Source organism: Sciurus carolinensis, chromosome 2 (genome assembly GCF_902686445.1).
Source record: "Sciurus carolinensis chromosome 2, mSciCar1.2, whole genome shotgun sequence".
Taxonomy (NCBI): Eukaryota; Metazoa; Chordata; class Mammalia; order Rodentia; family Sciuridae; genus Sciurus; species Sciurus carolinensis.
In genome coordinates this window covers 47,087,073-47,109,929 of record NC_062214.1, presented here as the reverse complement: position 1 = coordinate 47,109,929, position 22,857 = coordinate 47,087,073, and the positions used below count along the sequence as shown (strand labels likewise).

The window sequence follows — 22,857 nt, the reverse complement described above, 5'->3', positions numbered from 1 at the left end:
ATCTTGAGAAGGGAAGATAGATTGTATGCAGGTGCACTGTTCATTAAACTTAAATGTTGTATCTTGTCCCTCCCCCACTTTTATCAGCACTTTCCAGGGCTTTTCCAAGACGGAGTCCCACTGAATGTATTTTTTTTTTCATTTTTTCAAGTCAATATATTTTCATAAGTTGTTCTTAGCTAATTGTTTTCAGTAGCCATTCCCACAAAAAACTAGTGTTTTGACCCTTACAGAACAATAAAGACCAGCAGGAGAGTATTTGAAGGTGTGCCCACAGCCAACCTACCAGTTGATCAGCCGAGGTGGCACATGCCTGTAATTCCAGCCTAGAGAAGCTAAGGCAATAGGCGCACCGGCCTAGCAACTTAGAAAGACTCTGTCAAATAAATAAATAAATAAATAAATAAATAAATAATGATAATCTTAACACACTATATACCTTTTCTTCATTGAGACTTGGGATTCACCCAGAAAATTCCACCCTGGGCATGTGAGCATCTGATGGCTATTAAATAAAAAAGCTTATTTGAAACTAAAAAGTCTACTTGGAAACAAGACTTTGTCATGTTCCCATCTCTCCTGACTTAATCTCGCCTCTAGACCTGTTGGAAAATGCCCTAAACAGGTTGGAGAACTTTGAGTAAGTCCTTTCCTGGATATTTATTCTCTGAAAGGCTTTACGAATTGGAGTATTGATCAGTTGAATAGGGCTTTTATTATTTTCCCCCTTTGGTATTTTATGGGTTATAACTTAAGGAAGTTGAGTTCTGTTTATTGATGTTTCTTTCTGCTACTTTCATTGAAAAAGAGAGCTCCTGGGACTTTTGCTAAAGGACACAGGATCACAGCGTCTCTTTACCAGGGAGAGAAGCGGTGACCCGCATTTGAGTTCAAGCCATAAGCTCCCTTTGCCGCCGCGGCGACATCCAGAATAAAAACAAACCCTGCAACTCCAAGCACAGTTGTAAAGAGGCTTTAATGTAGTAACGGGAGCACGGCTGAGGGAAACGGAAAGAAAAGGGAGGAAGCAGGCAAAGGAAAGCTTTATAGGTCTCGGCCCCAGGTGAGGTGAAACGAAAGGGGGGGCCAGAGCAAACATCTGTTTGCAGCCGGAGTTCCTGCGAACTTTTTCCTGGAGAGAAGCACCCGGAGCAATTCACAACATTCCAGCCTGAAGCTTCCGTGCCAGAAATCTGAATAAACCTTTAGAAATCGAAGCTCCAGGGAGAACCAGAACGTGCAGGGGGAGGTAGTGCCTCCAGAGACCGCCGCGCTGGGAAAGCGCAAACCCGATCTGTCTAGTTCATTCCGGTCCCCTATGCAGCTGGTTGGTCCCCTGCTACAGGCTGCCAAAAGCGAACTGCAGGCCGCGTTCGCCTTCCCTAGGAGCGCGCGCGCTGGGAGGGCCCCGGACCCGCGGCTTGGAGACTACAGGCGGCGTCACACGTGGATAGACCCTACAGGAACCCTCAGAGCTTCCCAGGGGACTGGACGCCGGTTTGGGTTTGCGCATAATTTCGGGGATCTTCGAAGAAATTCAGAGACCCTGGCGTCGTTATCCCAGGCAGGGCTACTCAGAGAGATATAAAAAGCTGTTAGGCACTGGAGTTGCATGCAGTATTGGGAATGTAGGGGTAAATGCAGACTTGGGTCAGTCCCGTTGGCCTTGAGGACGACAGGGGGCGCCCTATCACTGTAGAAGTCGGTGCCTAGTGCTCCCTAATGTCAGGGATCCAGACCACAAATGCGACTGGGGGTGAAGGTGGGAGCTTGCACGATCCGCTTGTTAGAAGGACAGTGCCCTCTATTCCCAAGAACCTCCTCTTCCAACGCCTGCTCTCTCATTTTGCAGGTGAAATATTTTCTAGGACCAGATTTTCAACCAGGAGCAAAATCAGAAAGGGTGGTGGGCACACATTTAAGCTCACATCCTCACACACACACACACATCCCGCCTGCCCCCCTCCCCCACAGGTTAACCAGAATATTCTTTTGGGTTTTGAAGTCCATACACACCAGAAACCTGCCTGTTTGCTGTTGTTGTGCAGAGTTTTCTGTTTGGACATTGAAGTGCTATCTGGGAAGGAGGGGTTTGACAATGTGTTTTGGAGGGATTGTGTATGTGGGTAAGCTGTGTTTCTGCTCCCGGCTGAGCAGAAAACTTTGGGGGGAAAAACTTCTTTTTGAGTTCCATGTCCCTTTTCTTCAATTTCTTAGAAGTTGTTTCCACCCTTCCTCTGGAGGGGACCCACTGGAAGATGCTGGGGATCTGGCCTCCCTGGCTCCCCTGGGCAAACATCCACCTGTGCTTATTACACACCATCAGGCGCTTGGGGGAATTTACTCAGCTTGTCTTCCCCTCCTGCGAGCTCTCAGCACTCTAGGATGGGGTACACCATTTTCAGCATAAACTGAGACCTTGACTTTTAGGGAGCCTGCCATTCCTTCAGAGGGCTAATTATTGCCTTCCTTATAAATTATCCAAACCATGTGCATCTGAGCTTCGAAGGGCACTGTGAGCAGCTGCCTCTTTAGTTCAAAACCAACACAGATCCAAGAGGCAGGGACTAGGGGAAGTGGTCGCCTGTACCTACTGTTGCCTTCTGGCTCACCTTCTAGGTTGACCCTCACACACACTTCATTCTTAAGCCTGTCACCTCACCTGTCCTCTGCTACCATCACCCCCAATTCTGGACAAGTGTGCCTGGGCCCCACTCTTTCCAATTTTTTTCTCTGTCTCTGAGAGTGAGCATGCAAGGTTGGATACCATGGCCCAGCCAGTTTTCAGAATCAAAATAGAACTTCCATATCTAAATACCTGCAAATACTCTCACTGCAAAATCTGAACTTACTGAGTTCTTGGTAGCCAACCCAGGACAGGCAACAATTTTTGCACCCAGCAATTGGAGGAGAAATAAAAGAGAAGTACAGGGTTGCTGAAGTTTCTAATATTTATAAGACAGCCCCTCTAGAAGGCAGAAAGGACAGAGACCTTCCTGAAGTCATTTCATACGTCCCATTATTGATTCCTTTATTCCTCTCCCCCCTCCTGTTCTACCCCCAACTTCCTATCCTGTTTATTTTAGTTACGAAATGCTGTGGGCACCTTGGTTGTGACTGAAAAGTAACCTTGAAATACGCCGGCCTGAATGTCAGAGACAAATCACAGTCTCCCAAGCGTCGGTTGCAGCTAGCTGGGCTGCGTGCGCTCGACTGCCCCCCTGTCAGTGGCAGGAGGTGGACTCCAAGGAGGCAAAAAGCCAAGGTGGCCGGATCATGAATGCCCCGCGCGTTGTCCGGGACCGCTCTGCGACTTAACTGTAACAGGGAGGGGCCTCTCAGGAGCAGCGGCAGGCGAGTTAAAGGTGTGTACACTATTTTTTTCTAAATAAGACGGTGCTTTGCAAATTGGCTGTCACCTGCTTGTTGTTTTGACAGGGAATGTGCTCTGAGAGCGAAGAAACCCGGGATAAATAAATCCTGCTTAAATAAGACTCTGCGGGGCAGGGAGGCCGGTCTCTCTCTCCTATAGACGCTTGGCGCTATGGGACCGGGAGAACACAGAAGACTTGACGGGGGGGGGGTACCTTTTTCCAGGCCCCTCCGCCTTTGGAGAACTCCCAGGTGAACCCAAAAGCAAAGGGAGCTCCACCAGAGCACCTGCGGGCCGGCTTGCCGCTTTCCCGCCCCGACCCTGGAGTGTAGGGCAGGTCTGGAGCTGGGCGGGCGCCGGGCGCAGAGGGGCAGGTGCGGGGTACCGGCCAAGGCTTCCTCTCACCTAGGTGTGAGCTGATTATTCAAATGGGCTGCCCGGGGTCTGGGGATTGGAGGCCCGCGCCAGCGCGCCGCGCTATATCACCAGCCGCCCACGTCACTGCGGCACTTGTCCGCTCCGCGGTCCACACCTCCTCCTCCCCCCACCCTCCTCCTCCTCCTCCTCCTCCTCCTCCTCCTCTCCCCCCACCCGACCCGCGCCGCGAGCTTCCCGCCGCCTCGGGGCAGCTCGGCACTGCCAACCTCAGCCTTCACCCGGCAGCCCGTGAGCTCGGTGGCGGAGGTGGCGGGCGCTGGCGACAGCGGGGCTCTGGTCTAGGCCTCCTCGATTCCTCGGCCCCCTCCTCCTGCGACCCACCCCTCCCGCCCACTTCCAACTACCGCCTCTGGCCGGCCGAGGGAGAGAGAGGGAGTGGATCCGACCGAGAGGGAGCGCGAGAGAGGGAGGGAGGGAGGGGACGGTACCTTAGTCGACTTTTTTTTTTTTTTTTTAAGAGGGTGGGGGTGGGGGCTGATTGCTGGTCGTTTGTTGTGGCTGTTAAATTTTAAACTGCCATGCACTCGGCTTCCAGTATGCTGGGAGCCGTGAAGATGGAAGGGCACGAGCCGTCCGACTGGAGCAGCTACTATGCCGAGCCCGAGGTAAGCGCTTGCCTTTTCCAGGGCGAAGTGGGGTGGCGGCGTTCGCTCCTTCCCCAACCTCAGGACCGCTTCCCTCGCTAGCACCCGCCCCCCACCCCAGCCTTACTGGGCAGCCGCCTTTTCCGCCCTCCTTCGACTCAAATGGGTCTCTTTTTTATACGACACACTGTTAGCCTTGAGATAATATTAACTTTGTGATCAAATATTGACTTGCGGCGCCTCCAAATCCTCTTCGTGGCCGAGCCACGCACTATCCTAACAGAGTTATGTTTGGCAGCGTGCGGCTGGGGAGGGGTGGGAGGTCTGCCGGCGAGGGGGTGGGGAGCTGAAGAGGAGAAGGTGGGTAGGAGTTGGGGGCTGAGGTGAAGGCAAAGAGTCATACACTAATGGACAAAGAGAAAGAAAGTTTGAGGCTGCTGAGCCCGGCCGCGTTGAGTTCCTTCCCTAGTTCGCGGTTCCTTCCCTATTGCTGCAAGCAATGTCTCGGACTGCCCCCCCCTCCCCCCGCCGCCAATCCCCAGTCCGACCCTGCTCAGGCACCGCACTCCAGTTTCCCTAGGGACCAGGGAGGGGATCCCGGGAGAGTTCGGGCATAGGGGACCCTGAGACATTCTCACTTGAGGCTGTCCTGTGCGTCCTGAGCGGAGTCCTAAAGGTTGTTTACTGGAACCTGAGGTAGTGTCGGGGGATTCCCTGCCGTGGCGCTGGCTCATTATGCTGGTGGGAGAGTTCAGAAAGAGTTTGGGGAAAGTATGGGAAGGGAAGATGCCTTTGGGGTGCCTGACCTGGTGATGCGCCAGGGATTTACTGTTTTGGACCCCGGGAAAGGAACAGAAGGAATCGCAAGGGCCACATGCCCTGGACTGCAGCCCGCTGGCCACCTCCGCAAGGGTGATCCTGGTTCACTCTAAGTGAAATAAATTCAGTGACCTGGGCCCAGAGGAGGGAAAGGCTCCCTGGAGGTCTCACGGGAGGGGAGCCTGAGCTGGACGGTGAATGGGAGGTTTGGGCACGCTGGAGCCGCGATGCTAATGTTGCGTCTCCCTCTCCCGGCTCTGTCCGCAGGGCTACTCTTCCGTCAGCAACATGAACGCCGGCCTGGGGATGAACGGCATGAATACTTACATGAGCATGTCGGCGGCCGCCATGGGCAGCGGCTCCGGCAACATGAGCGCTGGCTCCATGAACATGTCGTCGTACGTGGGCGCGGGCATGAGCCCGTCCCTGGCCGGCATGTCCCCAGGCGCGGGCGCCATGGCGGGCATGGGCGGCTCGGCCGGGGCGGCTGGCGTGGCGGGCATGGGACCGCACTTGAGTCCGAGCCTTAGCCCCCTCGGGGGACAGGCGGCTGGGGCCATGAGTGGTCTGGCCCCATATGCCAATATGAACTCCATGAGTCCCATGTACGGGCAGGCGGGCCTGAGCCGCGCGCGCGACCCCAAGACTTACCGGCGCAGTTACACGCACGCCAAGCCGCCCTATTCGTACATTTCGCTCATCACCATGGCCATCCAACAGAGCCCCAACAAGATGCTGACGCTGAGCGAGATCTACCAGTGGATCATGGACCTCTTTCCCTTCTACCGGCAGAACCAGCAGCGCTGGCAGAACTCCATTCGCCACTCGCTCTCCTTCAACGACTGTTTTCTCAAGGTGCCCCGCTCGCCAGACAAGCCCGGCAAGGGCTCTTTTTGGACCCTGCACCCCGACTCGGGCAACATGTTCGAGAACGGCTGCTACCTACGTCGCCAGAAACGTTTCAAGTGCGAGAAGCAGCTGGCTCTGAAGGAAGCCGCGGGTGCCGGGGGCGGAGGCAAGAAGGCGACTGCTGGGACCCAGGCCTCGCAGGCTCAGCTCGGGGAGGCCGCCGGACCGGCCTCCGAGACTCCGGCGGGCACCGAGTCGCCTCATTCGAGCGCCTCCCCGTGCCAGGAGCATAAGCGTGGGGGTCTGGGAGAGCTGAAAGGGACGCCTACCGCGGCGCTGAGCCCCCCGGAGCCGGCGCCCTCGCCAGGGCAGCAGCAGGCCGCGGCCCACCTGCTGGGCCCGCCCCATCACCCTGGCCTGCCGCCTGAAGCCCATCTCAAACCTGAGCACCACTACGCCTTCAATCACCCCTTCTCCATCAACAACCTCATGTCCTCGGAGCAGCAACACCACCACAGCCATCACCACCACCAGCCCCACAAAATGGACCTCAAGACCTACGAACAGGTGATGCACTACCCTGGCTACGGTTCTCCCATGCCCGGCAGCTTGGCCATGGGCCCGGTCACGAACAAAGCGGGCCTGGACGCCTCGCCCCTGGCCGCAGACACCTCCTACTACCAGGGGGTATACTCCCGACCCATTATGAACTCCTCTTAAGAAGACAGCTTCAGGCCCCGTTAACTCTGGCAGCCGGGGTAAGGACAAGAGAGAGAAAGCAGAGGTTGAGACTTTGGGGAGGGTGTGTTGGTAAGGTGCAAGGGAGAAGAAAATCCATTACACCTCCACCCCAAGACAACTGTCTCCCCTCCCCCTCTGAAGCTTTTCCCTCCCAAACAGATGGGCCACACTGATGCTGATCAATAAAGAGGGATAGGGAAAAAATAGGAACTTTGGAAAAACCTCGGGTTTCCACTACGGTGTAGACTCCTGCTTCTTTAAGCACCTGCAGATTCTGATTTTTGTTGTTGTTGTTGTTCTCCATTGCTGTTGTTGCAGGGAAGTCTTACTTAAAAAAAAAAAAAAAAACTTTTGTGAGTGACTCAGTGTAAAACCATGTAGTTTTAACAGAGAACCAGAAGGTTGTATGGTTGTTTAAAAGAGGGGAAAATAATGTAAGGGTCTATTGTAAATGACCAAGAAAAAGAAAAAATGCATTCCCATTCTTGACACGGTGAAATCCAGATCTCGGGTCTGATTAATTTATGGTTTCTGCGTGCTTTATTTATGGCTTATAAATGTGTATTCTGGCTACAAGGGTCAGAGTTCCACAAATCTATATTAAAGTGTTATTGCCAGTTTTATCCCTTGAATCTTTCTTTGAGATTTTCCTTTTCTTTTTCTCAGTCTCTCTCTCTCTCTCTCTCTCTCTCTCTCTCTCTCTCATTCAACTTTAAAAAAAAAAATAAACAGATTTAGTAATAGTGTCAAGAAGAAGAGAGCAAGACCCTGGCTGGTTACAGAATTTTTTTTGGGGGGGGTATTGTTTTTTTTCCAACATTTTATTACAACTAAAGATTAATAAATTCTGCAGTAAGCACATGGCGCCCTATTGCCAAGATTCTAGTTAACATTTCACTCTCCTCACTTGATCACATTCGTACATCTAGCCAAATCCATCAGTTAATCTATCTTTATTTCTCTAAATGAACTTCAAAGTGAATTGCAGATACCAGTACACTTCCTATTGAACACTTCAGCTAGTACCTCATTAAATAGAACTCAATATTGTTTATGGGTACTTTTTAATTTTGAGGTTAACTTTACACGTAATGAAACACACAAGTCCCAGATGAACCATCCTAGCAGGTTTCTTTTTAACACAAAGAGAGAACCACTCTTCACCTCTCTTTTCACCTGGTCTGTTGGGAGGCACTCTGCTTTTGAGGTCTCTTGAGAAAGACTAAACTGGCTCCCCTAGGGGAAAGCCAGGATTTTACATGTATTTGCTATGTGTCAGATCTCAGGCCTCTGTTCAAGTCCATGAGCCTAGACTGGATTTGCAAATTCCTAGTGCAGTACTTTGCCATTTTACCACTGCCTGTAGCACCCTTATGTTCCTGTGGAATTGAGCCTCTGCTTGGATACTCCAAGTCTGTTTCTACTTCACCACCCTTCCCACCCTTCTCCTTCAGATAAGGTATTCTGTAGGACCTTGGCAGACCTTGCTAACCCAGGAGTGGTGAAGCACCTGATCTGGGGCAACCTTTAGAAGATTGTTCTCCTGGAATTGGCTTCAAATGGATAACGGCAGGTGACAAGAAAAATATCCTTTTAAAAAGTAAGGCATATTGGGGGTGAGGCAGAGGTAACTGGTATCTGGTGCTGTTTGCCAAAGGAAGGTGGCAGTGGTAAGATCCAAGTCTTTCAAGCTTTGTGCCTCTTCCCTCTCAGTAAAACCTGACACCCTTCCAAAACATCCTGTTGGCCCAGGAGTTCAGGTTGGCAAGCCAGGACTGCTGGCTGAGAGGATGAGTGGGTATTTTGTGAGCCTTCAAGGAAATTCCAAAAGTGTGAAGACAGACAGATTAAATTCTTACAAATGGTGCTACATCTCCATACAGATGGCTTCACATCTCTAAATTTGTGACCAACTATAAAACCCTAGCCCAGGTGTACAAAAGGGAATCCTGACCCTTGGCTTTGCCTGTAAGTCATCTGGATTCAATGTGGTAACCTCCTCAGTCTTCCGGCCACTGATGCTGGTAGCTAGCTTGCAGTGGCCTTCAGATGCCAGGACTTATTGCCTGTTGTTTTTAAACCCAGGTTACTGTTTCTGAGAGTCGATCGGTAGGCTTCCTGGCTATCCAAACCTGGAATGTCCCAGCTGTGCCCCAGTCCTGGAGACTGTCTCTCCGCAGCCCTCAGTCACCTTGCCAGGCTCTCTGCCCCCCAGCTCCCAACCCTGGCCTTCCCACTCTCTTGAGGGGGGTTTGCTACTCGCCTCCGGCCCCCTCCTCCAAATCCCTTTTCAACATGCCACATTGTCCCAAAGAACACAGGGAAGAGAAATTGGGGGGTGGGGGATCCGGAGGCCGCAGCCAGCAATCAGGCTGTCTCTCCCCCTGGCAAGGACACACACGTCGTGAGCCCGGCCTGAAATGTGTTTCATTATCACATAAAAGGCTCCCGTGGCGAAGGAGCCGAGAGGCAGGGCTGGGGGCCGAGTGTGGGACAATGGAGGCTGAAAGCGCTGCCCTAACCTGCTATGTTTCCTATCGCACGCCCATTGTTCGAGGGTCGTTTTAAACTACTTAGCGCGCCCCCCTCCACTGATCCCTGCCGATAAGATATAGTTCTGTCCGAATACATAAAAAGGATGTCTCGGAGCGGGTGCTTTCGGAGGCTTTTCTGCGTTTCTTGTGTCTTTCACACACAGCCCCTCCGATCAGCCCCCTCCCCTAGCCCGGGTTCCAAGCTTAGGCGCTCAGGGATCGCCCTCCGCCCTTTTCCCCAACTCTACGTTGTGGGGTACAGTGGTTCTCCCCCCTCTCTTTTTCTTCCTTTTATCCGCGCCTTCCGCGCGCGGGTTTAAGCAACCGTGATCTGTGAATAAACAAAGTCAGTAAACAACCGAAAAAAACATTCTAGATCCGAATTCCAGGAGGGTAAACTTTCCATGCCACGTCACACTTCAGCAAATTTGCACAGATATTATATTGCCTCCCCCCTCCTTTATTATTCTTTTTTTTTTTTTTTTTGCCAGGATCCCATTGTACTTAACTGAATTTTATAACGCTGATCGATATCTTGGTAAAATATTCATTTTTAAACTAGCGGGCAGTGAAATCTTTGCTTTGTGTGCTAAAGTCAACAGTCGCTCGGTTTGAGCTCAAATAAATGCAGGGATGCCTCTGCTCGGAGCAGTTGGCCGCCTCCCTTCGCGCATTGGACGCTCTGCCACCCGCCCGCCAGCCAGCCACCGCAGGTAGGGAGCGCGCCCACTCGGGGACCTCCTCCGGGCTCCCTGCGACAGCTTCTATCCCCAACTCAGGTCCGTACGCCTCCACTTTCCTCCTCCGCCTCAGCTACTCCCTCTCCCTTCCTGGAGCTCTGGATACCTGGACGCGGGTTGAGGGTTGTAGAAGGGAAGCTCAGTTAATGAAGACCAAGGAGGTTGGGAGGTGGCCTCTTTTACTGGGCGTTTTGAGAGTGCTGGGCATAAAAGAATGAGGTGGTACTAGAATTAGAAACTCCGTCTGAGTCTAGGCTTTGAGCGCTAAGTTTGGTGGGGCCCCAAGGCAATGATAACCTAGGACCGGCTCCTGCAGGATTTGTAGCCCCTTGGGGCCGGGAATTCGATCCGAGCGCCCGTGTTTCCCAAGGACAGTGGCAGGGAGGGGGGTTCAGAGTCTAGGATAGGGGTCAACAGGAAACGACATGCGTGGTGTCGGCAGCAAGTCCTGAGAGAGGCCCGAGCATGGTGGCCTCCGCCCGTCCCCACCCCCAAGCCCACAAGAGTTTGAGTCCAGTCTCGTCCTTTCCCGTATCCAACCAGGTCAAGATGACAATGGGGGTTGGCACCAAGCTGGAGCAGGGGAAGGAGCGGCAGAACTTTTCCAAAAACAAGTAACATTAACTCTCGCCACAGAAAGTGGCTGATGAGCACAGACGCGCTTGTCAGTAGGCAGGTTGGGGAACCTCCAGGGTTGTAAACTGCGCCCAGAACAGAAAGTCAGAAAACGGACGCGGGCTCGTTCGTTGCCCCATTCTCCCCGCAACTTCGTTGCCTATTTTCTTACGCAGCCTGGGTTCGCCAGAACCCCAGCGCGCCCGGGCTTACTGGACGTGCCCGCTCAGGTGCAGAACGTCGAACACAATCAAGTCGGTCTTTCAGCCGCCTGCAAGTGGGTGGCGACTTCGGGAAATCAGTAGTTCCTCTGCAGTTGTTAAAATGACAGGGCGCTTGACTTTCGAAGGCAGGGTACCGAAAGGTGACTTTCCTCTCAGGTTTGTCTCCTCCCACCATTCTTTCTCCAATCTACATTCACCCTGGGGTCTTTCCTTTAAGCGTCTGGGTGTCAGGCGTCATGAGAAGTCCGTGCCCAGCTGGGTTTACTGGGTCTTTAGCTAGGCAGTGTGAGATGCGCTATGTAACCGCCCCACGGAAAATGCCTGCCACTCCCAACTGGGAAGCTCTTCTGGTCTGAGCCTCAGTTGCCAGATCGCGAATCCAAGGGGGCAGAAATCAGTCTCACTGATCCGCAAGAGCAGTGCTATACTGGCACCTCTATTATTACCCGGACTCCAGATCCCCCGTTTCCCTCCTTTCTTGGCGCCTGGGGCTGCTCGCCCTGTATACCGCACCCGAGGGGAGTTTGGGACGCTCCCGCCGCCCTATGGGCCCAAGCTCCGATTCGCGTGGCTGGTTATCTTTCCTGAACAAGATGGAACGCCTGCAGGACACATGGCAAGGCTAATCGTTTTTAAATAATTAATGCCTCCCGGTTCCGCTAGTAATGCAAGGCCTCGAATCCGTCAATTACTTGTCATTAAATGAGTGTCGCCCCACGGCCTTCCCTCGGGCCTTTGATGGGCGCCCGGTCACCTAGCCCAACCCACTCCACTGCGGAATTAAAAGGTGCCCGGCCTTTCAGATCCGGGTGCGGAGCAGCCGCGGCCCTTAATTCAGTGTGAGTTTTGAAAGAAAGACCCTCGCTGAAGAGATGTAATCTTCCAAATGGCCAATTTAAACGCCTGATCTTTATCACCCGCCTTCTCGCGGTTTCATAAAGAGAAGCCAGTTCTCAGTGCTTTGGGGGCCTTTTAATGTAGGGGCGGGCGGGGTGGTGGTGGTGAAGCGAAAGATAAGGCTTAATAGGGCATAATGGGGAGGTGTTTGCCAGAGGAGGTACCTAGAGGTACCTGGGGCAAGGAGTTTTCCTGGGAACAGGGTATCCTTCTATATATCCGGGGATTAGGGGATGCTCCGAGTGGTGGAGAAGGGTAGCTGAGAGAAGGTCTGGAATATGTAGACATCAGGAGCGTTTCCAAAACTCAACAGAGCCTTTTCTGACTCTGAATCTTCATCCTGCAAGAGACGGCAAAAAAGAAAATGGTCCTCCTGTCCTCCCCCTGCGCCCCCCAGCCCAGCCACTGTAAATCTGGAGCTACAGGACAGCTGGTGCTGGCCGAGAGCCACAAACTCGGGGGCACTAAGTCCTGCCACACAGAATAGACACCCCTCCCCCTAAACGCCCTAGTATTGCTAGTCCCGCTTTGCTGCCCCTGCTGCGGCAAAAGAACACGGTTTCAGACCTGAAATATTTTTGCTGGGTGCGGGACAGCATGGACACCAGCCCTGACAGCAACTCCATAGCAACCCAGGCCAGCAAGGGTTGGGGAGTGAAATTAAAAAAAAAAAAAAAAAAAAAAAAACTTCAAAGCACAAAAACAAGAAAATCAGAAAAAAAAAAGTTTGTAACTAGATTTCATTACTCTTCTTCCTGCTTCCTTCCCGGGTCAAATGGTAAAATAACTTTTACCATAAATAGAAATGGAAGGGTCTCTGGACCTTATCTGTCCACCCTTTTATGATTACATACTATACAAATTACATACTATATCTTTAACCCTCCTTGTCTGTAAAGTCATGTATTTTCCTCTAGATTTATGGTAGACTTCGAAGATTATAAATTTCTTATAACTTCTTATCCTTAGGACTGGTATTCCCCTGAAAAGAGGGGAAAACAAGAATAGATAGAAGATGGTGGAAAATATAATGAGAATAAAGGGGCAAACTTTTGAAAAATGGGGAAAGACTGAGAGGCTATGTTCCTTGCCTGTCCCCAGAGAGCCTGGCCTGCACTTCGGGTCTTCTGCTCCATTTACATTGCCTTTCTAGAGCAGGTCACTCCATGGAGTTTTTATTTTTTTATTTATTTTTGAAAAATTCTTTTTTGATGAGATGCACCGGATATGGGTAAGCACCTCCAGAGACAAACAAAAATAGCATGGAATAGATGTGTCCCCAAAGGAGCTCAGCAGGGGCCTGAGCTCCTGGTGGGCCTCTTCTCTCTTTAACAAAACTCCCAGGGAGTCCCCTACCCTCGGTCACTCCAGGGGTTGCCTCGGAATTCTAAATCCTGGGGCATCTTCCCCATTCTGTTCACAGCCTTCCTGCCCACTCTCTTATCCCTTTTTTCCTTTCTTCTTTAAAACAATCATGTGTGTCCCCCCTCACTCCCTCCCCCCATTGTATTTGTTGATGACCTAACACGCTCACACCAAAAGCCACACACAGAAAACCAACAACGTGGGATGGGAGGAGAGACCAATTATGACTGAGGCTAACAAGCAGGGAACACCCAAGTTGAGGCTGGCTGTCTCCTGGGAGACTGATGGAGGCTTATTTTACAAGCTGTAATTCCGTCATGGTCCCTATTGCCAGACTAGAGGTGATGCCTCTTCTCCCCTCCCCCTTAGTCTCTGTACCCTTGGGGTCTTTTCCAGTTATTTTTGTGTATCTTCTAAAGGAGAAGCAACCATCCTCATATTAAAGTCTCTCACATGGACAGGTAGAGAGGACAGGATGTTTTTCAAGCACAGCTTCAAAACAATATGGCTTTCCCCCACCTCATAAATGACTCTTCTTCAGAGCTTGGATCTTACTTCAGATAACCACATGGACTGGTCAGATGTCATTAACTCTCTCCTCTCTCTTTCTCTTTGTCTCTGAGTTTCACTGTTTGATAACATAACTGATAGCTGGGAATGCTGAAAGAAGCAACACAAATTAAGTTACATTCATTCATGCAAAACTAAAGTTCTCAGGGTCTCACTAGGGCAAGTGCCTAGGGTTTAACCCCTGCTCTTGCTAATTAGAAGCACCAATTTTCCCAGCAATGTCAAATGTTGATGGCAGCAATACTATATTTATTTCACTTAAACATCACCAACTGAGAAGGAAAATTTCAGCATCACAAACATATATGTATAATCAAAAAAACTGATGTATTGTGCCCATCGGAACTTTGAAATGAGATTTGCTGTGTCTTAGTTCTACTTGCTTTTCTGATTCCATCTTCACTTGCATAAATGATTAAATGATTTCTTGCCATAGTTAAATCAGTTTTCCCAGTTTTATTTATTTGAAAACAATAAAACACTGGTTCAAGAACAAGCAAAAATGTTTTTGGACCATGGTTGGTCACAAGTCAAGCAAATCAAAGTAGAATTGCATGCATGTGAATTTTCACTTGCTATTTCCTTAGAAATACGATCTCATTTCTCTATGACTTCTCTTACAAAGCAGACATAATTGTATAACAAGTTCTATTGAGAAATTCTTGCTTACTTAAGTGAAAACATATATTCTTGCTTACTTAAGTAAAAACATATAATTCCTAATTTGAAATCATAAATGTTGAAATAGGTTACTTAAAAATATAAAACAAAGGACTGGGGATATAGCTCAATTGGTAGAGTACATATCTCACATGCATAAGGCTCTGTGTTCAATCCCCAGCACCAACCACTATATATATATATGCGTATATATATATATATATATATTTTATATATATATATAAAATAATTTTGACAAGTGTTTAGAGAAAAGAGTTTTGAAAGAATGAAGATGTGAGGTGGGTGATTGTAGAATTGGACAAGACATTTTGTATAACATTTTGTATGAAGGAATAGAGTGAAGTCTCAGTCAGGGCAAGACCTGGGTCATAGAGAGCTCTGTAGAGAGGTCAGAGGAATCTTTATTAAAGAAATCAGGATGTCAGGGCTTGGGGTATAGCTCAGTGGTAGAGTACTTGTCTAGCATACACAAGGTCCTGGGTTCCATTCCCCAGACTGTGGAGAGGAAAATATCAGGATATTATCATGTGTCCTCTCTGATAAAACAAAAACAAAACAAAACAAAACAACAACTAAAAAAAAAAAAAAAAACATGCAATTCTGCTCATGCTTTCTGCTGACTGTACCTTCTAAAACCCATTCTAAGCCTAAAATAAAGGACACCAATTTCACTATGTATTTTCCATTTGTTCTGCATTTCTGGGCTACATTAAAATGAGTAGTTCATACACTGGAAGAAATTGTAACTTCAGCTACATGCCTTGCTGGATGAGAAAGATTGCACTCTACCCAGAAAAGTCAGTCCATTTTTTTGGCAGAAAATTTGCCTTTTGTTCTACCATTTTAGTGTCTCTTATCGCCCTCTTCACCCCAACACACACGTATTCCCTCAGCTTATTTCTTTAAAACAACTCTGTTTAATCCTACCACCCTTAAGTGGAGTTCCTGCAGGTGCCAGGCACCATGGGAGGTGTCTTCATGAACTTGGTCTGTATAATCTTCCCCATGCCCCACTGGTAGAAGTCAGGATTTATATGTAATGGGTCTGGGACTGAGAGAAGTTAGGGAACTTGCTCCAATTTCAGAGCTAAGTATTGTAGTCTGAGCAAGTCTATGTTCTTTCAGCTTCTCCTGTTTCATAAGTGATTCTGAGCACAGTCAACTCCAGTTCCAAAGCAGTAGGAAGCCTGCCTTCACCAGAACTTCAGAATTTGCAAAGTAAGCTGTGTTGGTAGAAGAGGACAAGTGAAATGTTAGGGGAAAGCTGGAAAGAACAGGAAGATGTCAGACAATGTAAAAATTGAATACCCGTTGGGCTGTTGACAAAGAGTCACCATCTGACCTTGTAGCGATTAGGATGGGTATGTCTGGGATCAGGCTGATTCTTATTTTCTCTTGTAGTAACAGTTAGAATTCTCATGTGATCATTGGTTCCTCAAAGCCAGCCAGAGGTTCATTCAGACCTGGGTTACACTTTCCTCCTTTTGGAAGCTCCAGGGCCAGATGGCTAATGCTAGGGAAAAGAAGAGACAGTGAGAGAATCAGCAGGTTGATGGTTCTTACATTGTGATTAGAAAGAGAAAATGCCAGAGAAGGCAGGGGGGTGGGGAGTCAAGGAAGAGACCATGAGCAATCCACATGGCCAAATTATGTCGGAGTGCAGCCTATCAGTTTAAATCTTTACTGGGAGTAGGGATCCAGAAAGCCTCTGACCTCCCCCTGACCTGCACCTGGTGGCATGACAACACAGGTGACAACACAACTGGAATGCATGCACCTTCCACAGCTGGTCTCCAAAATGCCCTTGCCCCACCTGCAACAACTGCAAGACTCCAGCTCCCACAGCATGTCTCCTCCAACATGTATACAAATGCAGATCGTGATAAACACCTGCTTCAGAGGTTTGCCTTGAGTAAGATGGGCTGGCCTGCATCCATCATGGACAATGAGGCTCAGCACCTAGTAGGCCAGCAGTCAGAGAGAGGAGAGCAGAGTTCACACCACTGGGTATGCGTGACAATTATGACTGAACACCTGTTGTGCCAGGACCCAGGGACACCAGGAGGAACTAAGCACTGACCCTCCTCCTCCTGGAAACAGCACTTAAGCTTGGTGCAGAGGTCTCCTTTTCTTTTCAGCCTACTGGGAGTTAAGTTCCCTTGTCTGTTCAGTTTTAGTGGTGTGGTATTTCCTGAAGACTTAGTATCTTCCACTGTGACATTTCAGGGGAGACTTATACAATTGAATTCTAAGGGCAGCTCCAAGCACAGTGATGTCCAGGGCATGGGAATGGTCAACTCTTAAAGAGAACAGAGTTCTAGATTAAACTGTGCTAACCACTCCAAATTGCATAACTCAGGTGTTAGACTAAGGTGGGGACATGAGATGACACAAGTTACCCATATTTTGTGAGGGCAGTAAGCCTTCTAAAGACTCTGAGAGCAGAGAATGCCATTTTGGGGGTGGTTTGTGGGAGTGGGCAGGCAGGGGGGAAGGGTATCCAATCTATATTTTGTCCTCTCTTCATTTTAATTACCACCCCTCTTTCACCAGCAGAGTTTGCTTATTAAAGGCCAATCTCTCTTGATTTCTTTGCTTTAAAAGGACATTTCGATTCACCCAGGCAGACAATTAAATCCCCCTCGAGCCTCTCCCTTCCCAGAGCTCGAGAACAAGATGAGTCCCTATCTCCTTACAGCATCAAGCCAGGAGAAGAAGTTGATCTCAGGTGCTCACCTGCAGTTATCAGAATGCCAGACTCATTTAGGGAGCTCAACTCTGGACCCTGAAGCGATCCCTTCATTGATTGTGGAAAGTGCTGTTTAGATTTTGCCCCTGCTCAGTAAACAACTAAAAGTAACTGCGCGATTTCTGCCTTGCATTCAGTGAAGTCTCTCTCCTTTCTCTCTCTCTCCCTTTCTCTCTCTCTCTCTCTCTCTCTCTCTCTCTCTCTCTCTCTCTCTCAACACACACACACACACACACACACACACAAACACACACACACACAAGGCTCCCATTAATCATGAAGGGACAGTCAGATCACAATCCCTTTATAACATCCTTAGCTAATCCCCCTGCCCCCCACCAGCAGCTGGGTCTTTTGGGGGATGCTATGCCTTCCTCTGAAGATTGTGGTTGCCCAGAAGGACATACCCTCCCAAATCCCTAAGTCTGTAGGGACCTGAGAAAACAGTGTCCCTTTGGACCCCCTACTCTGCAACCTCTGAAAGTTCACACCTGCCTAAAATACTTACTAGGACTTCCTGGGGCCATTCCTCTCTCACCTCCCTTCCCCCACCCAAAGCCCTCTGGAGTTCCCTGTTGGTCTTTGATAAGCCTGTTGCAGCTCAGACTCAGAGAAACAAAGTTGGGGGTGGGGGCACACTAACTGTCTGTAGAGCTTGAGGCTGCTTCTGGATAGAGCAACCATGGTCTTCCAGATTTTTGGAGGGGGCAGGGAGTGAATTAAAATGGCAAACTCACTCTCTGATCATCAAATTTAAGATCCTTAACGAGACCTGCATTTACTCCTCAATTACTAATAGAAAAAGGAAAAGATGTTCACTACCGCCCACAGTTTGCAATTCTCTGAATAGATCATTAGTTATAATCAGACCCCCTTCATTTAGCTCTCTCTGTAGGAATAAGTTCGCTATAAGTGATTGTCAAACGCACACACGCTGCCATCTATTTGTATAAAACAGTAAAATTACCAGCCATCCAAAAGAATATAAAAGTTTAATACAAATCCTGAACAATGACAATTTAAAATTCATCAATTATTTCTTTAAAAAGTCAATGTTAAAGAGCAATTATCCTGAAGGTATTAGAACCCAGCCTGCGATGAATGTGTTTTTTAAAAATTAGCTTTCTCTTTCAAAGTTGGTACTATTTCAAACGGAATTCTTTTCTTGTTTGTCCTCACTCCTTTTACACGATGAAAGATATTTTTCAAATGAGATCACTTCAACTTAAAATACAATTCATTACCAGTTGATCTCAAGCAAAATCTTTTTTTGAAGTCTCACACAACTAATTCTCCAAGATGTCAAATTGTAATATCTTTTATTTTTTTAAAAAATCCCTAATCTTGTCCAAGTTAATATTAAAAATCCTTAGAAAAATAAAATAAACATTGTAATTTGTAAATTTTTAGGTTTTAAGGTAGAAATAACTTCCGCAGTATTGTGTGTTCATAGTAGTGGACAGTGAATAGGTAAATGCATTTATTTTCAAAATGAAGGATAGCTCTGGAAATTCGATTGCTACTTTTTATAATCTACCCGTGGGCAGATCCCAAAAGTGTGTCATTTCTTCTCTCCTTTCTTTTTCTAGTATAATTTTGTAAGTGGATTACTAAGCATATGGAATTTGAATTTATTCATTATGTGCCAATTTTTTCTCCTCATTTGATGAATCTCAACTATTTCTTTGCACGATGTCTAGTCAATGGCATGTCCTGAGGAATTGAAACAATCAAGATTGGCATATACTTGCATTAGTTTTTGGTGTGGCTATGCAGCAGGTCACAACATCATTGTCATTGTCAGTGCTATTTTGTTGAACATCAGTTTTGATACGACTAAAACTAATTACCAAATTTCAATTTATATTTGCCTATAAATTTCCTGTTTGATCAAATAGTTCAATGGTGCTAATTAAACCTTTCCTTGCAAATATTTCTTTGTATTTCTCAGTGTTTGTCCTTCTAGCGGTGAAATCTACATTCAAAACATTTCTGGGGAGTAGAGAATTTATTTATAATTTTTGGAATGTTTAAAATTATTAATACAGTATAGAAAGTAGTTCTAAATAAAATCGCTTCCATGCTGGGTAGGAATTTATTTTCTTCCATGCCTTCATTTTTACAATGTGCAATATTTGTGCAGTTGTCCCCCACACGTTGACCAGTTAAGTGTGGTTTAGATGTACTGCTTAATAGTTCATCCAGACAAAGCCACTTTAAATTTTGAAACATAATTCAAGAGAAACTTGCATATATTTTTAGGAATCGCGTCTAACCTCCCATGACACTCAGAGACAAGAGACATTCTGTTTGGTTCAAGGGGCGAAAACTACGACTTAACTGGTGTTTACATGTGTATTCAGCCATGAAATTGAATATTATCAAAGTTGAAAAAATGCAAATCAAATTAAAACCAGAGAAAATTGTCTTTGGAATTACAGCGGCCTGGAGCCCCCAAGTGTTTGCTTAAATGGAAGCATTATAAAATGAAAAGCATCTAAATTGTCCCCTCCCTGTTCTCTGGCCCCCTCTAGGCATGACATTGTTCTGTATTTCTGTCTAGGAAATGTATCTAGATTTAGTCATAAATCACTCGCCATTTACACAAATTGCACTGGAATATATTTTTTTTTCTGAAAAATTAAATGCTTCCCTTTACCAAAGTGTTCTTAAGGTCAGGTCTGCTTTAGAAATGGAGGGGCACACCCTTTTCTCATTCCGAGGTGAACCCCCAAGTTGCTGGCTGTCGGCCTTGCTTTAGTTATCCGCGAGTGACCTGGAAACCTTTGGAAGAGCGGGTGGCAGTTACCAAAGAGGCGCTCTCCGGGAAAACCGCCCTTGCCTTGGCTGGGGCTCTGGGAATACGTGCGCAGAGGGGGCTCTGACTCCCTGCAGGTTGCAGGTGCCCGATCCGTCAAGGTGGCGCTTTCCGCACAATTGGAGCCCACCTGCGCGCGGGCCGGGCCGCTGGTTCTGCAAAGCTTCCAGCGGAGTCCCGAAACCTCCCGGCGCGTGTGTCGAACTGTTCCACCTCTGCGAGAACAGGCTGCCGACACGCACTAATCACAGAATCCTGGGTGGGCCCTCATCTAGGGCTTCTTGGTCCTCTCAAGGGCCACCTGTCTGCCATAGGGCTTTGTAGAGGAGTTTGAAAAGGGAAATGTCAACTAAATATTACTTAGAGAAAAATAAAATCTTTAAAAAATCTTAAAAAGCACGAGGAAGACGGGCGGTCACTCTTGCCATTTCCCAAGTTCTAGAGTGCAGGAAACCGACCTGAGGCATCCAGCCGCACAGGACTGGGCTTACCCCGTCGCGGTGGTGGTGGTGCAGACTTAATTTTTCTCCTGCCCCTCCCCATTTCCTTCCTGCCTCCGGAAAAATCAGCAATCTGGGTTTCTCCTTCAGGTACCAAGATCGGCCACTTTCGGAAAGAACCAGGACACTGCGCGGCGACTGGCAGGGTAAGAGTACAACAGTTTTGGATCAAGGGTGGGAGCGGGACCCAGCTAAGTGGGAGTCAGACCAATGCAGCCACGCCCACCAGCCCTAACTGGGACTGTAGGAGACTCAGGGGACCTCAGCAGTGACTAGGCTGTGCTGGTGTGGCATTCAGGAAACTTTCGTTTCATTTAGTGACCTCTGAGGATTTTCATTTCGCATCCCCAGTTCTGCACTCGTTCACCCTACCCAAACCCAAGTCTCCTGGTCTTGGGCCAGAGCTAGTGGAGGGCGGTCTAACTTTTTGTCCTCTGGGGAGGGAAGACGATTGGTGTCTTCCTTGTCATTCCGTCCTTTCTCTTGCTTCTTCTGGATTGGAGGCGGAGGACTGGGGGTGGCAGCCCTTATTCCAGAAACACAATTCCTGTCCAGCCAAGCTGGATGGGGCGGGATGGGAATTAGTAGAAGCCAATTTTTATTTCAAATCTACCTTATATTTCCTTTCCAGGACCCCCCTGGATGCAAACCAGCTCAACTGTGACTGGGAAAACAGATCCATGATCCCCAGAGCTGTTAATCTGCTCACCTCTTAGGGAGATACTGTAAGTTGTGGTTGTTTTGGGAAATTCAAGACCCTATATCCAAGAAGAGTTGTGCTGAACGTGTGTATGTTTGTTATTTTCAAAATCAAGCAAACGAAACAGCAGCCTATTAAAATGAAATATTTTTATTCTCCTCGCATGTTGTCAGTGATTTGCCCCCCGGGATCCACAATTTTCCCAAGCCTGTTAACGGGTGACAATGAATGAGTGCCTCGTGTAATTTAATTTTCCTGTCACACTAAATAGAGCTACATTGTAAACCTTAGATCTACTCTTACTGATAGGATCGCCTTGTTTTGCCATTTGCACCATAAAGACCCCCAAAAGGGACACTGTATTGTGACCTCTACTCTTGAATTATTCAAGAACTTAATGACATTTTCCATTTTAAAAAGGGAACTAATTGCCATTGATGCAAAGCATGTGACCTTCTCTGGGTGCCCAGTATGAGAATGTAACCATCTGTATGTGCACACAGAGCCGCAGAACACAGGTAAAAATAGGAAAAAATGTAAACATAATGAGCTCAAAATGGATACTAAAATCATACATATTATTTAATTCCATTCAAGCCATGACTTATAGTTCCACTAATTCTCCTTACCTGACCTAAAATCTGCATAAAATGCACATCAGCTCAGGCCTGCATTTTTGGACATGAAGTGACTTTTGATCTAGGAGAGGAACATTTAACATTTTGAAACCTAGTCTTCTTTCCTAAATCTGAAATTACATTGTGTTAGGTCAAACAAAATATCTAACAATCTGTCCCCTCCTCTTGTTGACTTTTCTTCATTTACTCAAAAGAAAAAAGAAACTCAGAATCATAAAGAAACTGTACCTTAGTGTTTGCTGTCTGAATTTACCTTGGGTGTCCAAGAAAGCAGGCATTGCAGATTTTCATTCTACAAATGACTTGAAGATGGATGCTTTTCTTTTTTCAAAGTATAAAAAACTCCTGGTGTTATTGGTGTTATTTCCTATTGTTCTTTTACTTTTTCTCTAGTTCCAGAGGAGAAAAATGGACTTACACCAATATTCTTTGACTTCTTAAATTCACAGATCAGTCTGATTTCTCTCTCAGCTTACCCACACTCACTATTAATCATTTTTAAAATGTAAGTGGAGTTAGGAAGTGGGAAAGCAAAACTTTTTTTTTTTTTTCCTTCCTGTGCTGGGCTGCAGAAACTTCTTTTGAACTTGGAAGTGCTGCTTGAGACAATGCATAGTGATTTCTGCAGGCAATGGACAGTTCCTTTTAAAATGGCACTCTCAATAAACACACCTAGGCTTAATCTGAAATATTCCCTTAAAAAGGGTATTCTCTTTGTGTTCACCTGTGAATTCATATCTCTGTAATATAGAATCTCCAAAAAATAAAATGAAGTACATTTGAACATCTAACTAAATTTTTATGAATCCCACATTATATCAACATATTTGACACAATTGCAGCTGTGGCAGCCTGGAGACGTGTGCGAAACAGAATGATTGCCAACTCATCAGAGGACGTATATTAAATGCTATTTTAAAGGAGATTGCTATAAAATTCTCATCTGAGTTATATAATAGAGCAACTGTTTCATATTTCTTTAAAAGAAATCTGTTTTCCTCCCTGGTATTACATGCTCTTGT

General features: G+C 47.5%; 1 protein-coding gene across 4 annotated transcripts; it reads left to right on the top strand.

The window, feature by feature from the left end:
- Window positions 1-3,151: 3,151 nt before the first annotated feature.
- Window positions 3,152-21,323, top strand: Foxa2 (forkhead box A2). Of its 4 annotated transcripts, XM_047541811.1 has the most exons (4): window positions 4,281-4,416; window positions 5,482-6,630; window positions 20,588-20,643; window positions 21,129-21,323. In XM_047541811.1, the coding sequence occupies exons 1-4, from the start codon at window positions 4,330-4,332 to the stop codon at window positions 21,211-21,213; spliced, it is 1,377 nt and encodes a 458-aa protein (XP_047397767.1). In that variant the 5' UTR covers window positions 4,281-4,329; the 3' UTR covers window positions 21,214-21,323. The 4 variants fall into 4 exon arrangements, with proteins under 4 accessions (XP_047397768.1, XP_047397769.1, XP_047397767.1 ...); XM_047541812.1 differs by lacking the exons at window positions 20,588-20,643; window positions 21,129-21,323 and adding an exon at window positions 3,152-3,365 and having other exon boundaries at window positions 4,347-4,416; window positions 5,482-7,224; XM_047541813.1 differs by lacking the exons at window positions 4,281-4,416; window positions 20,588-20,643; window positions 21,129-21,323 and adding an exon at window positions 3,152-3,365 and having other exon boundaries at window positions 5,482-7,224.
- Window positions 21,324-22,857: the final 1,534 nt, after the last annotated feature.

Excerpts from the sequence above, each read along its gene's own strand:
- Foxa2 (XM_047541810.1), top strand. The coding sequence starts at position 4,330 with ATGCACTCGGCTTCCAGTATGCTGGGAGCCGTGAAGATGGAAGGGCAC. Across the intron at positions 4,417-5,481 it reads GCTACTATGCCGAGCCCGAG|GGCTACTCTTCCGTCAGCAA; the intron begins GTAAGCGCTTGC and ends CTCTGTCCGCAG.